General features: G+C 63.2%; 4 protein-coding genes across 6 annotated transcripts in view; 3 read left to right on the top strand and 1 right to left on the bottom strand.

Moving 5' to 3' along the window:
* Window positions 1-3151, top strand: part of FERMT3 (fermitin family member 3) — a 12633-nt gene extending 9482 nt beyond the window's left edge. The window contains 9 exon segments of the mRNA XM_015568983.1: window positions 5-49; window positions 217-327; window positions 330-379; window positions 470-594; window positions 766-872; window positions 971-1204; window positions 1544-1668; window positions 2396-2525; window positions 2527-3151. Of these exon segments, the coding sequence (XP_015424469.1) occupies window positions 5-49; window positions 217-327; window positions 330-379; window positions 470-594; window positions 766-872; window positions 971-1204; window positions 1544-1668; window positions 2396-2525; window positions 2527-2745 (1146 nt within the window). The 3' untranslated portion in view covers window positions 2746-3151.
* TRPT1 (tRNA phosphotransferase 1) lies at window positions 3050-5718 on the bottom strand. 3 transcript variants are annotated; one of them, XM_006771630.2, is made up of 8 exons: window positions 5673-5718; window positions 5244-5324; window positions 4904-4985; window positions 4030-4199; window positions 3768-3942; window positions 3522-3578; window positions 3336-3446; window positions 3050-3227 (listed from the first exon to the last, which is right to left on the bottom strand). In XM_006771630.2, exons 3-8 carry the CDS (start codon window positions 4911-4913, stop codon window positions 3136-3138), a joined length of 615 nt encoding a protein of 204 aa, XP_006771693.1. In that variant the 5' UTR covers window positions 4914-4985; window positions 5244-5324; window positions 5673-5718; the 3' UTR covers window positions 3050-3135. The 3 variants fall into 3 exon arrangements, with proteins under 3 accessions (XP_006771693.1, XP_015424565.1, XP_015424566.1); XM_015569079.1 differs by lacking the exon at window positions 5673-5718 and having other exon boundaries at window positions 4904-5058; window positions 5244-5334; XM_015569080.1 differs by lacking the exons at window positions 3522-3578; window positions 5673-5718 and having other exon boundaries at window positions 3100-3227; window positions 4904-5058; window positions 5244-5334.
* Window positions 5713-8072, top strand: NUDT22 (nudix hydrolase 22). The gene is made up of 5 exons (XM_006771628.2): window positions 5713-6413; window positions 6742-6843; window positions 7264-7361; window positions 7500-7593; window positions 7903-8072. The coding sequence occupies exons 1-5, from the start codon at window positions 5865-5867 to the stop codon at window positions 8002-8004; spliced, it is 945 nt and encodes a 314-aa protein (XP_006771691.2). The 5' UTR covers window positions 5713-5864; the 3' UTR covers window positions 8005-8072.
* Window positions 8073-8484: 412 nt separating this feature from the next.
* DNAJC4 (DnaJ heat shock protein family (Hsp40) member C4) lies at window positions 8485-11842 on the top strand. The gene is made up of 7 exons (XM_006771626.2): window positions 8485-8534; window positions 8856-8957; window positions 9889-9982; window positions 10414-10604; window positions 10689-10853; window positions 11491-11577; window positions 11666-11842. Exons 2-7 carry the CDS (start codon window positions 8872-8874, stop codon window positions 11751-11753), a joined length of 711 nt encoding a protein of 236 aa, XP_006771689.1. The 5' UTR covers window positions 8485-8534; window positions 8856-8871; the 3' UTR covers window positions 11754-11842.
* Window positions 11843-11958: the final 116 nt, after the last annotated feature.

Genomic DNA, 11958 nt, shown 5'->3' with positions numbered 1-11958 from the left:
GGAGATTGACTGCACCGAGGAGGAGATGATGGTGTTCGCAGCCCTGCAGGTGCCAGGCGGCCGGGACCCGGGGTGGCAGGGGTGCAGGCCAGGCCCAGGGCAGGAAGGGTCCTCCAGGTGGGGGCCCCCTCTCCAGGGAAGCCCAGCTCAGGGCCGGGCTGGGCGGATGGGCTGCCCACTGAGCCCGCCCTGGCCATGCGCCCCCCACCCCCCCAGTACCACATCAACAAGCTGTCGCAGAGCGGGGAGGGGAGTGCTGGTGAGAGGGGCTCGGCCAGGGTGGGCCAGGGGCAAGCCGGAGCCGGGCCGCTGACTCCCCTCCCCCCCAGGACAGCCTCACCGCCATCCCCGAGCTGAAGGACCATCTCCGCATCTTGCGGTGAGTGGGGGGCAGAGTTGGCAGCCCCGCGGGGGGCGGGGGCAGCGTGGAGAGAGGAGGAAGGTGGCCTCTGACCCGCCTCCCCCTCAGGCCCCGGAAGCTGACCCTGAAAGGGTACCGCCAGCACTGGGTGGTGTTCAAGGAGACCACGCTGTCCTACTACAAGAGCCAGGACGAAGCCCCGGGGGACCCCATTCAGCAGCTCAACCTCAAGGGCGAGTGAGGGGCTGGCCGGGGGGTGCACCCCCGTTCCTCCGAGTGCCAGGGAGGACGCCCTGTGCGCAGGCCGCTGCGCCGCCGGCACTGGCAGGTGGCCTCTGACCCCCGGGTCCCCCTCTCCGGCGGGGTCCCCCTCTCCGCCTTCTAACCCGCCCATCTCCCTCCAGGCTGTGAGGTGGTCCCGGATGTCAACGTCTCCGGCCAGAAATTCTGCATCAAACTCCTGGTGCCCTCGCCTGAGGGCATGAGTGAACTCTACCTGCGGTGCCAGGATGTGAGGGCCGGCAGAGCCCGGGGCCGGGCGGAGGCGGGAGGGGGCAGGGGGCTGACCCAGAGCCCGGCCAGGCCCTAACCAGCCCCTCCTCCCCCCAGGAGCAGCAGTATGCCCGCTGGATGGCCGGCTGCCGCCTGGCCTCCAAGGGCCGCACCATGGCGGACAGCAGCTACGCCAACGAGGTGCAGGGCATCCTGGCCTTCCTCAGCCTGCAGCGGGCGGGCACCGGGGGTCCGGGCAGCCAGCCCCAGGGCCTGGATGCCTCCGCGGAGGGCCTCAACCCGTATGGCCTGGTCGCCCCCCGCTTCCAGCGCAAGTTCAAGGCCAAACAGGTGCCAGAGGGCGTGGGCGGTGGGAATGGCCACAGCGTTTACCTGGCCACCTCGGGCCCTGGGCCTCCACCGAGCCTTCCCCTGCAAAGCCGTGTGCTCACTCATTCCTCTCCCCCCGCGTCCCTGAGACAGTGCACTCGTCCCCTCCCAGAGGAGAGGGGGGCACAGTCCCGCTGCCCACATCCACCTCCGGGCCTGGCCCAGCTCATAGGTGATGAGCGGTGAGAGGGTGCACTCTGGGGGCGCACAGTGGGCACTGCCCCTGCCCTAGCTCAGCTGGTGGGGGCAGCCAGGGGGCCACGGGGATGTTGGATGCCCCTCACCAGTGTGGCCCCACAGCTCACCCCCCGGATCCTGGAAGCCCACCAGAACGTGGCCCAGCTCCCCCTGTCCGAGGCCCAGCTGCGCTTCATCCAGGCCTGGCAGTCCCTGCCTGACTTCGGTATCTCCTACTTCATAGTCAAGTAAGAGCCCCAGCCGGTCCTCTCCACCCTCACCCTGAACCTCCCGTCCTGGTCTCTGTGGGCAGAGCTGACTGAGGGCACCCCCTGTGCCCCACCCATCCTGCACCCCCACAGCAAACACAGAGAGAGCAGGCCAGGAGAACAGGAGACCAGCTCCGTCCCAGCTCGGCCGCGGACCCTTCCCTCTCCCGACCGCTGGGATCCGGTCTGTGGGATGGGGCCAGCGTGGCTGCCGGGACCGGGAGTGCCCCTGCCCATTTCCAAGCCTGCGGAGATATGATCGAGGCAACAGATGATACAAAAAAGTTACTCATGTAAATGAATATTTTTTATTGATTTCAGAGAGGAAGGGAGGAGAGAGAGAGAGAAACATCAATGATGAGAGAAAATCATTGATCGGCTGCCTCCTGCATGCCTCCTACTGGGTATGTGCCCTGACTGGGAATCGAACTGTGACTTCCTGGTTCATAGTTAGAAGCTCAACCACTGAGCCACGCCCCCCCGGCAAAAAAAGTTATTTAAAGGCATAGAGTATTTGCTGACGCTGCTAAACGTTATTATAATTATTGCATTGGTTAACTCCCACTTTCCAGATGAGGAACTTGAGGCCCAGAGAACCTAAATGACTTCCTTGCACAACCCACTCCTGAGCACTGCACCAGGCTGTCTGGGCAGGCGCCGGGCCGCGGGGTGGGGCCCTTGCTCACATCTGTCCTCTGGGGACCAGGTTCAAGGGCAGCAGGAAAGATGAGATCCTGGGCATTGCCAACAACCGACTGATCCGCATCGACCTGGCCGTGGGCGACGTGGTCAAGACCTGGCGCTTCAGCAACATGCGCCAGTTGCCGGGGCGCTCCCTATCCCACCCGCCAGCCCCTCCGACTGCCCGCCCTGCAGGTGGCCATCGAGTTTGACGAACACATCAACGTGGCCTTCAGCTGCGTGTCTGCCAGCTGCCGCATTGTGCACGAGTACATAGGGGGCTACATTTTCCTGTCGACGCGGGAGCGGGCCCGAGGGGAGGAACTGGACGAGGACCTCTTCCTGCAGCTCACAGGTGGCCACGAGGCCTTCTGAGGCCGGTCTTGATCCCTGTACCACTCACCACCGCCATGGCCACTCCTAAGCCCACACTCGCTGGGACTCACTGCCCACACCCTCTCCACGCACCGAGCTGGGCACATCCGCACTCTCACTGGCTTTGTGCAGACCAGGGACCCGGCTGGGCCAGACTCTGTATCCCCCCCCCCCCCCCCCCCCCCCCGGCGGGGGGAGGGCGGTCCTGAGCTCGGCAGCACCACCCTTCCCTCGCCTGAGTGGCCGGGAGCAGCACCCCGGCCTGGTTGCAGTCCCTGAGCCCACAGGAAGGCAGGCTGCAGCCACAGAATGATAACTGATGGTTTCAAACTGGAGGGTTTTTGTTTTTTTTAAAAAAATCTTTCTACATTTCCTTTTTTAATAAATATTTTATTGTTGGCTCATCCTTCTTCCTCTGGAGCTGTGCTGGGGGCCACTCTGACACTCTGTCTCTTCATCACCAGCCAAGGAGAGGGGTTTTCCTGAGATCGAGAGGACTTGGTTAGAGAAAGGGAGCCCTAAGTCAGCCTGGGGTTGGCAGAGGACACGGGCTTCAGACACAAAGAACAGGGTGGCGTGGAGGTTCTCACGGGTAGGCCGTAGCTGCAGGGCCTCTTTGAAGTACTTGGGAAGCAGGAAGCCATCAGCGTTTCCGGGAGTCAGGATCACCCCATTCGCAGATCGGCAGAAGGGGACTCCATCTGCAGACAGAGCCAGAGCTGGGACTCGGGCCCTCTCTGAAGGCCTAGGGCAGTCCCTGCTACATCCGCACTCACCTGCCAGGGCCAGGGGCCCATTGATGAACACGGCCACTTGGCAGTTTGGCCGCATGCCTGTAGGGACAACTGGAGCTGGGGCCTGGGGCATCTGGGGTTGCAGTTATCAAACACGGGCAGGCTGGGGTCCTGGACTCGGTGAGGAAAAGGGGGTACTGCCGCATACAGGGTATGGGTGGCTTTGGACCTCTGGAGGGACCTGGGAGGAGAGAGTGGGTGGGAGGAGCTGGGGGCGGGGATACTGACCACTGATGACACCAGGGTCCCCAGGCAGTCCTGTAGCCAAGTGGATGTGTGTCCTTCCGCGGCAGGACAGGCCCTTGAGCCGGATGGAGGGCCAGTGCTGCCAGAATGTGCCATGGACCAGCATCGGGGGCAGGTCCCGCGGGGTCTCCAGGGGCATCAGCTCCAACTCAGGTACCTGGCATGGGCGGGGGGATGGACAGCAGTGAGACCCCCTCACAGGCAGGGGTCCCACCTGGCCCTCCCACTTGTCCCGTTAGCCCACCTGCAGGGAGTGACCCTGATTGGCCCGGATGAGAGGGCCGGTGCCGGGGTCCCCTGGCTGCAGGGCGAACCGCTGCTTCCCATTGGTGTCCACCACACGCTGCACATCTTCCACTGAGAAGCTGCGGAACTGGGGCAGCTGCAGGAGGGCGCCCAGGGGCACGAAGCCGCCTGTGGGCAGACGGGGAGCTCAGGAGTTGAACTTGCTCGGTCCTGAGCCAGAGCTAACGGGGGAGACACAACCAGAGCAGAGCCTGGGCTTGGGGATCACAAGGGTTCAAGGGAATAGCATCTGCCTCATAGAGGGTCACAGAGATAAAGTGACCCTGTCCTGGCTGGTGTGGCTCAATGGGTAGAGCGCCGGCCTGCGGACTGAAGGGTCCTGGGTTCAATTCCAGTCAAGGCACATGCTTGGGTTGCGGGCTCGATCCCCAGTGCGGGATGTGCAGGAGGCAGCCGATCCATGATTCTCTCTCATCACTGATGTTTCTATCTCTCTCTCTCTCTCCCTCTCCCTTCCTCTCTGAAATCAATAAAAATATTTTTTTAAAAAAGGAGATAAAGTGACTCCTTTAGCACACACAGTACTTGACTCACAGTGGTGCTCAATGAGCCTCACTTGCACCGCCATCCCCCCACCCTGTGCCCACCTTTGGGATGTTTTTGGGTCGCAGGCCTGGCCAAAAGAGGCTCCTCCCCCCCAGTTTGCCCCAGAAATGATACTGGGCTCAGGGTCTTCCTGTAAATGGAGGGGTGCGGCCTGGGTGCCCTATGGGGCTGTGGAAGGAGCCCTGGGGGAGAGCAGTCACAGGCAGGCTGGCCCTGTTCCCTGCGCTGGAGCCCTCTCTACCGCAGCCTCCCAGACCCGCACTTACCGGCCCCCATGGGCAGCCCCAGCTTCAGGGCCCCGTGGCGCAGGGCATAGGACAGGGCCTTGGACAGCTGCACGTCTCGGTCCTGTAAGAGTTCAGAGGTGGCTCCTGGTCCCCGTGGCAGCCTGTCCTGCTGCCCACCCGGAACTCTGAGTGCCCTGCCTGCCCCGGGGGGAGACCAGAGGGAGAGGAGTCCCCGTGCTCCCCAGAGAACAGTATGACACCACCACCAGCACCCCGCCCGACCCCCAGACCCCCCACCAGCATTTCCCAGGGAGCCAGGGCTCGGATCCCTTACCGCCCCTTCCACCGGGCATGGGGAGTGAGGGTGGCAGGGGCGCACCTGTTCCCGGGGTCTGCGAGCCCTTCTGCCTCTGGGCCCTGCTGCTTCCAGCTTCCTCTCTCCAGAGTTCACGGCCAAAACCTGGGGGCGCAGTGGCAAGTGGGGACTGTTAAGGACCTCGCATGACTCCAGCTCGCCCGGAAAGCCACAGCCTCGGGACAGGAGCGCTCGGACGGGGGCATATTCAGCGCATTGATTCCCTTCCCACCCCAACCCCTGGTGCAGACGGGACACCGAGGCCCAGGAGAAGCCAGGGCAGGAGGGGCGGGCACTTCCGCTCGGGGAAAGGGGCGGGGACTGCTGGCCGAAGTGGCGGTGAGTGCCCGCCGGAGGCTGGAGCTTCTGCACCCTGGGAGGGGTCCCTGACCCCTGGGTTTGGGAGACGTGGGGCGGAAGATGCGGGAGGGCCAGACGGACAAGCGAGCTCACCCACTCCCCAGGGGGAGCGGCCGCACCGCGGGCTCCGAGCCCCGATGGAGCTTCTGCACCCTGGGAGGGGTCCCTGACCCCTGGGGTTGGGAGACGTGGACATTAGGGGGGACTGGACTCAGGGCCTCGGGTGGTAGGGGTGCCCGGGAGTCCCTGGGACGTCTGGCAGCTGGAGTCTCGGGCGCCTGCTGGATGCTAAGACACTTGACTGCCCAGGGGGGTGCAAACTGTGACCTTACCCGGACCTGCCCTGTCCAGACCATGGACCCCGAGGTGTCTCTGCTGCTGCAGTGCCCCCTGGGCGGTCTGCCCGAGGATCAAGTTCGGGCTGAGCTGAGCCCGGCCTACGACCGTCGCCCGCTGCCAGGAGGGGACAGAGCCATCGCTGCTGCCTGGGAGAGCCGGCTCCAGGCCCAGCCCTGGCTGTTTGATGCTCCCAAGTTCCGCCTGCACTCTGCGTCCCTGGCGCCCGCCGGCTCGCAGGGGCCGCAGCTGCTCCTGCACCTGGGCCTGACTTCCTACCGAGACTTCCTGGGCACCAACTGGGCCAGCTCGGCTGCCTGGCTGCGGCAGCAGGGGGCTGCCGACTGGGGTAACAAGCAAGCCTACCTGGCAGACCCCCTGGGGGTGGGTGCCGCCCTGGCCACCGCCGATGACTTTCTCGTCTTCCTGCGCCGCTCTCAGCGGGTGGCCGAAGCCCCTGGGCTGGTGGACGTGCCTGGTGGGCACCCTGAGCCTCAGGTGAGACGCATGGCGGCCGGGTGCAAAGGCACCAAGACCCAGACAGCTCAGCGTTGTTTCCTCATCCCTCAGAGGAGGAGTTGGCCTGGTACTTGTGAAGGTCTCTGCTCAAGGCCACCCTTCAGCCTCCTCACGGACCCTCCCCCAGATCTGTGAGGAGCCAGGGGATGGGGGCTAGGGCCCAGCAGGACTCTGGTTGCCCACCTGGAAAAGGAGGGCCTGGGTGAGGGGCCAGCACTCGTACACAGACAGGCCCTCAGGGCCGGGAGCACTGGGGGAGGCAGGGCTGGAAGACGTGGGGGCAGGAGCTGAGTCTCACCTCTCCCAGGCCCTGTGCCCTGGTGACAAGGTCCCCCTGCACAAGGACCTCCCGGGGGAGCTGGTGGTGCGTGAGCTCTTCTCCAGTGTCCTCCAGGAGATAAGTGATGAGGTGAGTGAGGGTGGCCAGGACGGGGTGGGGGGGCTGGGAGGGAGGTGGTAGAACATGCCAGAATCAACCTGGATCTGGGCTGGTGGGAAGGTCTGCAGGCATGAGACGTTGAGGGAGGAACTTGGCTCTGCAGTTGGGCGCGCTGGAGTGGAATCCTAGCCCTCGTTTCTGTGCCCCTCAAGTTCTTTCTCTTTACCATGGGAACACTGCAAAGGTCTTGCCTATGCCACCCAGGTGTGCTGAAAAGAAGTAACTGGAGGCTGAGTGATCGGTTTTCCTTGGGGACTCTGGGCAAATTATTTAGTCTCTGGTCTGATTTTCCCATCTGTAAAATGCTACACAAGGGCAATGCATGCGTGTCTCCACGGAGAGGGGCAGGGCTGTGGGCAGCGAGCACTGACAGGTGGGACCTGGCCCCAGGTGAACCTGCCACTGCCCACCCTGAGCCAACCGCTGTTACTGGGCATCGCACGCAATGAGACCAGTGCGGGCCGTGCCAGTGCCGAGTTCTACGTCCAGTGAGTGAGCTCTGGGGGACAGGGTCCTGGGCCCTGGGGTAGGTGGTGTGGGTTGAGGGGCATGGCTGAGGCAGCTGGGGCTCCACAGGGACCCTCCTGGGACTGGGCACCCAGCAGGCCATCCCCTGTCTTACCCAGGTGCAGCCTGACTTCTGAGCAGGTGAGGAAGCACTACATGAGTGGGGGACCGGAGGCCCATGAGTCCACGGGCATTATCTTTGTGGAGACACAGGTGCGAGGTGGCAACGTCTGGCTGGGCCTAGGAGCTGGGGTTGGGACTTGCAGAGGCCTGGTGATGCATGTCTATGGGGGCGGGAGGGGTTCAGACGGGGTTCCCAAATCTCTCGGAGCTTTTCTCCAGAGCCACGGGCCTCACTGGGGATGCCCGAAGCCCACGGGAGGGGGCCAGGGACCTGTTCAGCCTCTTTACATGTCTCAATGGGGGCTGTACCGTGCAGAGGGCTCTGAGGCTCAGGGGCTCCAGGCACAGCTCCTCCAAGAGCCCTGACAGCTAGGTGTCTGCATCTCTGTCTCCCCACAGAGGGTGAGGAGGCTGCAGGAGACTGAAATGTGGGCCGAGCTGTGCCCCTCCGCCAAAGGCGCCATCATCCTCTACAACCGGGGCCAGGGGCACCCCACCTGAGTCGCCCTCGGGTCCGCAGCCCTACCAACCCAGCTAGCTCCAAGGACAATAAAGGACTTTATTCTTGGGTTCCGTTGACATTTGCTGTTTCCACGAGGCGGAGAGGGGCCGCTGGGGGAGCCTGGGTGGGTGAGAGACAGGACAAGTGACTTGGAAAAAAGAAAGCCCATCCTCACTTCTGCCCTCTGCCAGCTTGGGCTGAGGGCCGAGGGTCCGGGTCGACTATGGGGTGGAAACTGCTCTGTGAAAAGTGTTTCCCTGCAAAGCGGCGTGACAGCCATGTTCGTGCGACGACAGCTGGGCCAAGAGCCTCCCTAAATGTCAGCTCGGTGCCGCCCGCTTCCGGGTCGATGCCCGCACTTCTCGGTGCCTCCCTGGCTCCGCCCTCCGGGGGCGGGCCCGAGGTGTCACAGGCCAATGGGTTAAGGGGGCAGGGCATCGCCCTTCCGGCGTGGTAGGCGTGGCCTTGGCGTCTAAGCCAATGAGGGCGTGGGGTGGGCCCTGAGTCGGCGCAGGAAATGGCGGCGGCCGTGAGTACAGCGGAGGCGGGGCTCGGCGTGGCTCCTCCTTCGCCCGCCCCCCAGGGCTCCCGGGTTGGGCACGGGGGTCTCCGAGCTCGCGGCTGGCTGTCCAGACGTCGAGGCCGGTGTGGGGAAGGGCTGGGTTCTGGGCAGGACAGGTCCCGGGCGCTGGGGTCTGGGCTGGAGCAAGGAGGCCCCACCTGCGCCTGGGTCCTCCGGGCCTGCTCCAGCTTTCCTTCGCCGGTGATGGGGGCCGGGCCCCGTCCCCCCGCCCCCGGGGTGCTCACAGTCTGGTCCCCATGCACTCTCCTTGTGGCCTCCTTCCACCAGCTGTCCTCTCGCCGCCATGCTGCCCCTGCTGCCCCCGTGCCTTTGTCGGCTGTGGCCCCGCAGCCCTCCCACCCGGCTCTTCGCAGAGGCCGCCCGGCAGCGGTGAGTCGGTCGCCGGGGACCGGTGCCTTCCCGAGGTTCCGGGGGTGTTTGTTGAGGCCCCAGGTGCTGAGATCGTTAGGAACTGGGAGGCAGGAGCCTCCCAGCCTCGTCTCGGGGACTCGCACCTTCCCTGCCGTGGCACCGCTGAGGATTAGAATCAGCGGTTCTCAACCAGTGGGTCGCGACCCCTTTGGCGGTCGAACGATTCTTTCACAGGGGTCGCCTAAGACCATCCTGCATATCAGATACTTACATGATCATTCATAACAGTAGCAACATTACAGTTATGAAACAGCAACGAAAATAATTTTATGGTTGGGGGTCACAACATGAGGAACTGTATTTAAAGGGCCAGAAGGTTGAGAACCATCATTAGATGAAGGGATGACCGCCCAGGTGGTGCAGCGAGAGTTATGCGGCAGATTCGGCGTTTGGGCCAAAGCCAAACCCAATGCTCTTTCCACAACCCCTGTGGGTGTGGAGCATCGCTGATTCCAACCCGTGGGGGAGTGGGTTTTTGGAAACAAAAAATGCAGATTCCTGGGTCCTGCTCTGGAATGAGATGGGCTCAGGAACCTTTTTTAAAACAAGCTTTTCGGCAGTTTCTGACACAAGGAGCCTGAGGACCACATGTTGAGGCACTCTGGTCTGATCTGCACCCCCCGCCCCTCAAACACTGGACAGGAGGGGTTGTTTGGAGATAGGTCTCCCCTCTCGGGCCATACCACCCTGATGAGCCTGATCTCGGAGGCTAAGCAGGGTTGGGCCTGGTTAGTACTTGGGTGGGAGATGGGTCCCCCTCGGCACCTGCTTCAGCCCCTCGGCTCCTGGTTGCTGAGCTGAAGGGTGTGCCCAGCGGGGCTGGGATGGGTAAGGAAGAGGTATCTTCTGTGTTGCCTTAGCCCCTACAGGTTGTGGCCTCTCTCCACAGGTCTGGTCCCAGAAACTACTATGAGCTGCTGGGGGTACATCCTGGTGCCAGCACCGAAGAAGTTAAACGAGCTTTCTTCTCCAAGTCCAAAGAGGTACCAGTGGTCCGAGGCAGGGAGGTGGGAGGGGAATTCTGAGCCAGATTTCCAGGAATGGAGCTGAGGGGCTCGCTCTGGCTGGCACCACCTTCCCTCCGCGTGCATAGGGAGGGGGAAGTGCCCGCCGGGCAGAGGCCGGGCAGGGTGTGAGGAAAGCCAGGGGTCCTGTCTGAGGGGCTTGTTTTTCTTGACCTGCCTGCTCGGGCCAGCGCATCTAGCGAGAGGTAGGCAGCAGGTGGGGAGGGAGGCGGAGTGCTTCCTGACCCGGGCTTTCTGGTGCGGTGGCCAGCCTGAGGGCCTGAGAGGTAAGGTCACTGTCCAGACAGGGCCTCTGGGAATGGTTTGAGCCCTTGTGGGTGGATGTTATGGAGATGGGTCCTGGGGAGGAGCATGGGAAGGGAGATGAGGGGAGTCCTGCTTCACCTCAGCTGCACCCTGACCGGGACCCCGGGAACCCAGCCCTGCACAGCCGCTTTGTGGAGCTGAGTGAAGCATACCAAGTGCTCAGCCGGGAGCAGAGCCGTCGGAACTACGACCAGCAGCTCCGCTCAGGAACTCCCCCAACGCCTCCCGGAGCCGGAGCCGCCACCCCTCCCAGGCCTGCTCATCAGGCGCACAGGTACAGTATTTTGCAATTCGCTTCTTCTCCTCCAAATCTCCTGGGGAGCCTCTTCCCCACACTGTCTCTTTTTCTCCTTCCCAGCAGCTCCTGGGAACCCCCCAATGCACAATACTGGGCCCAGTTTCACCGCGTGAGGCCTCAGAGACCAGAGTCGAGGCAGCAGCAGTATAGACACAACCAGCGGGTGCTGGGGTACTGCCTCCTGATCATGCTGGCAGGCATGGGCCTGCACTACGTCGCCTTCAGGTGCTCCCGCCTTTCCCCGAGGGGCGGGCAGGGGGTCAGCCACCCACACCTCTCTTGTGTCTCTCAAGCTAAGAACTGTATGAAGTAGGTCTCCGGAGCCTCTTTTTCCTTAGCAAAGGCAGCTCTTCACTAAGGGCTCACGTCATTTTCAGTTTATTTTGTTTTCTATAATTTGCATGTAAACCTTTGGTGCCGACTGCCAGGGAGTGGTGGAGCCAACCAAAATCACGCAGAAGAAAAATGCATGTAACTGCCTCCCCAGCGGCTCTCCTCACTTGTTTGGCAGTCAGCTGTCTCCCGCCTCTCTCGTGCATGCCGTGACACAGGTTCCACAGCACACGCACACACAGGCAGCGCCCGCTAACAGCCGGCCTAGCTCAGTGATGGCCTTAGACACACAGCCCTTTCCAAGCTCTTGGAGGGCCACCCGATGTTCAGTGCTGCGGTCACCACCTTCAGCCCGATAGCCAGGGACCGGGGTCGCCACTGGACCCTGGACAAGCCTGGCTACTCCGCTGCTCTCCTCACCGAGCACAGGCAGTGAGGCTGAGGTTCCCACAGATAGACAGCACCGACACCTTAGAGTGGGGGACAGTAGGGTTTGGGGGACCCAGAGTTCATTGTAACCCCCTTGCAGGAAGCTGGAGCAGATGCACCGTAGCTTCATGGATGAAAAGGATCGGATCATCACAACCATCTACAATGACACCCGGGCCCGAGCCAGGTCTGTCCCTGCTCTACCCTGCCCTCTCCACTGTCCTGGACCAGCCTCTAGGATCCCTGTGCCAACCGCCCCGTGCTCTCTCCTGCAGGGCCAACAGAGCCAGGCTCCAGCAGCAGAGGCAGCAGCTGCAGCCACCACCCGAGCCTCCCCCAGGCCCAGGAATCATGCCCCCCTGAGCCTCTCACCCGGACGGAGCCTGCTGTGTGTTCCCTCTCGGGACTCCCCCCGACCCCAAACGCGTGCAATAAAGTGATTCTCAGCCTTCCGGTCCGGCTCCCTCCTTAAGGCCCCGCACCCCCAACCCCGGCCACTCCTCCGGACCACACCCGCCCTCCGAGCCCGGCCCCCGGGGCGGTGCGTCCCCTTTCCCCTGCTGTCGCG

Source organism: Myotis davidii, unplaced genomic scaffold (genome assembly GCF_000327345.1).
Source record: "Myotis davidii unplaced genomic scaffold, ASM32734v1 scaffold425, whole genome shotgun sequence".
Taxonomy (NCBI): domain Eukaryota; kingdom Metazoa; phylum Chordata; class Mammalia; order Chiroptera; family Vespertilionidae; genus Myotis; species Myotis davidii.
The sequence above is the reverse complement of the archived record's forward strand: the minus strand, read 5'-3'. Positions and strand labels throughout refer to the sequence as shown.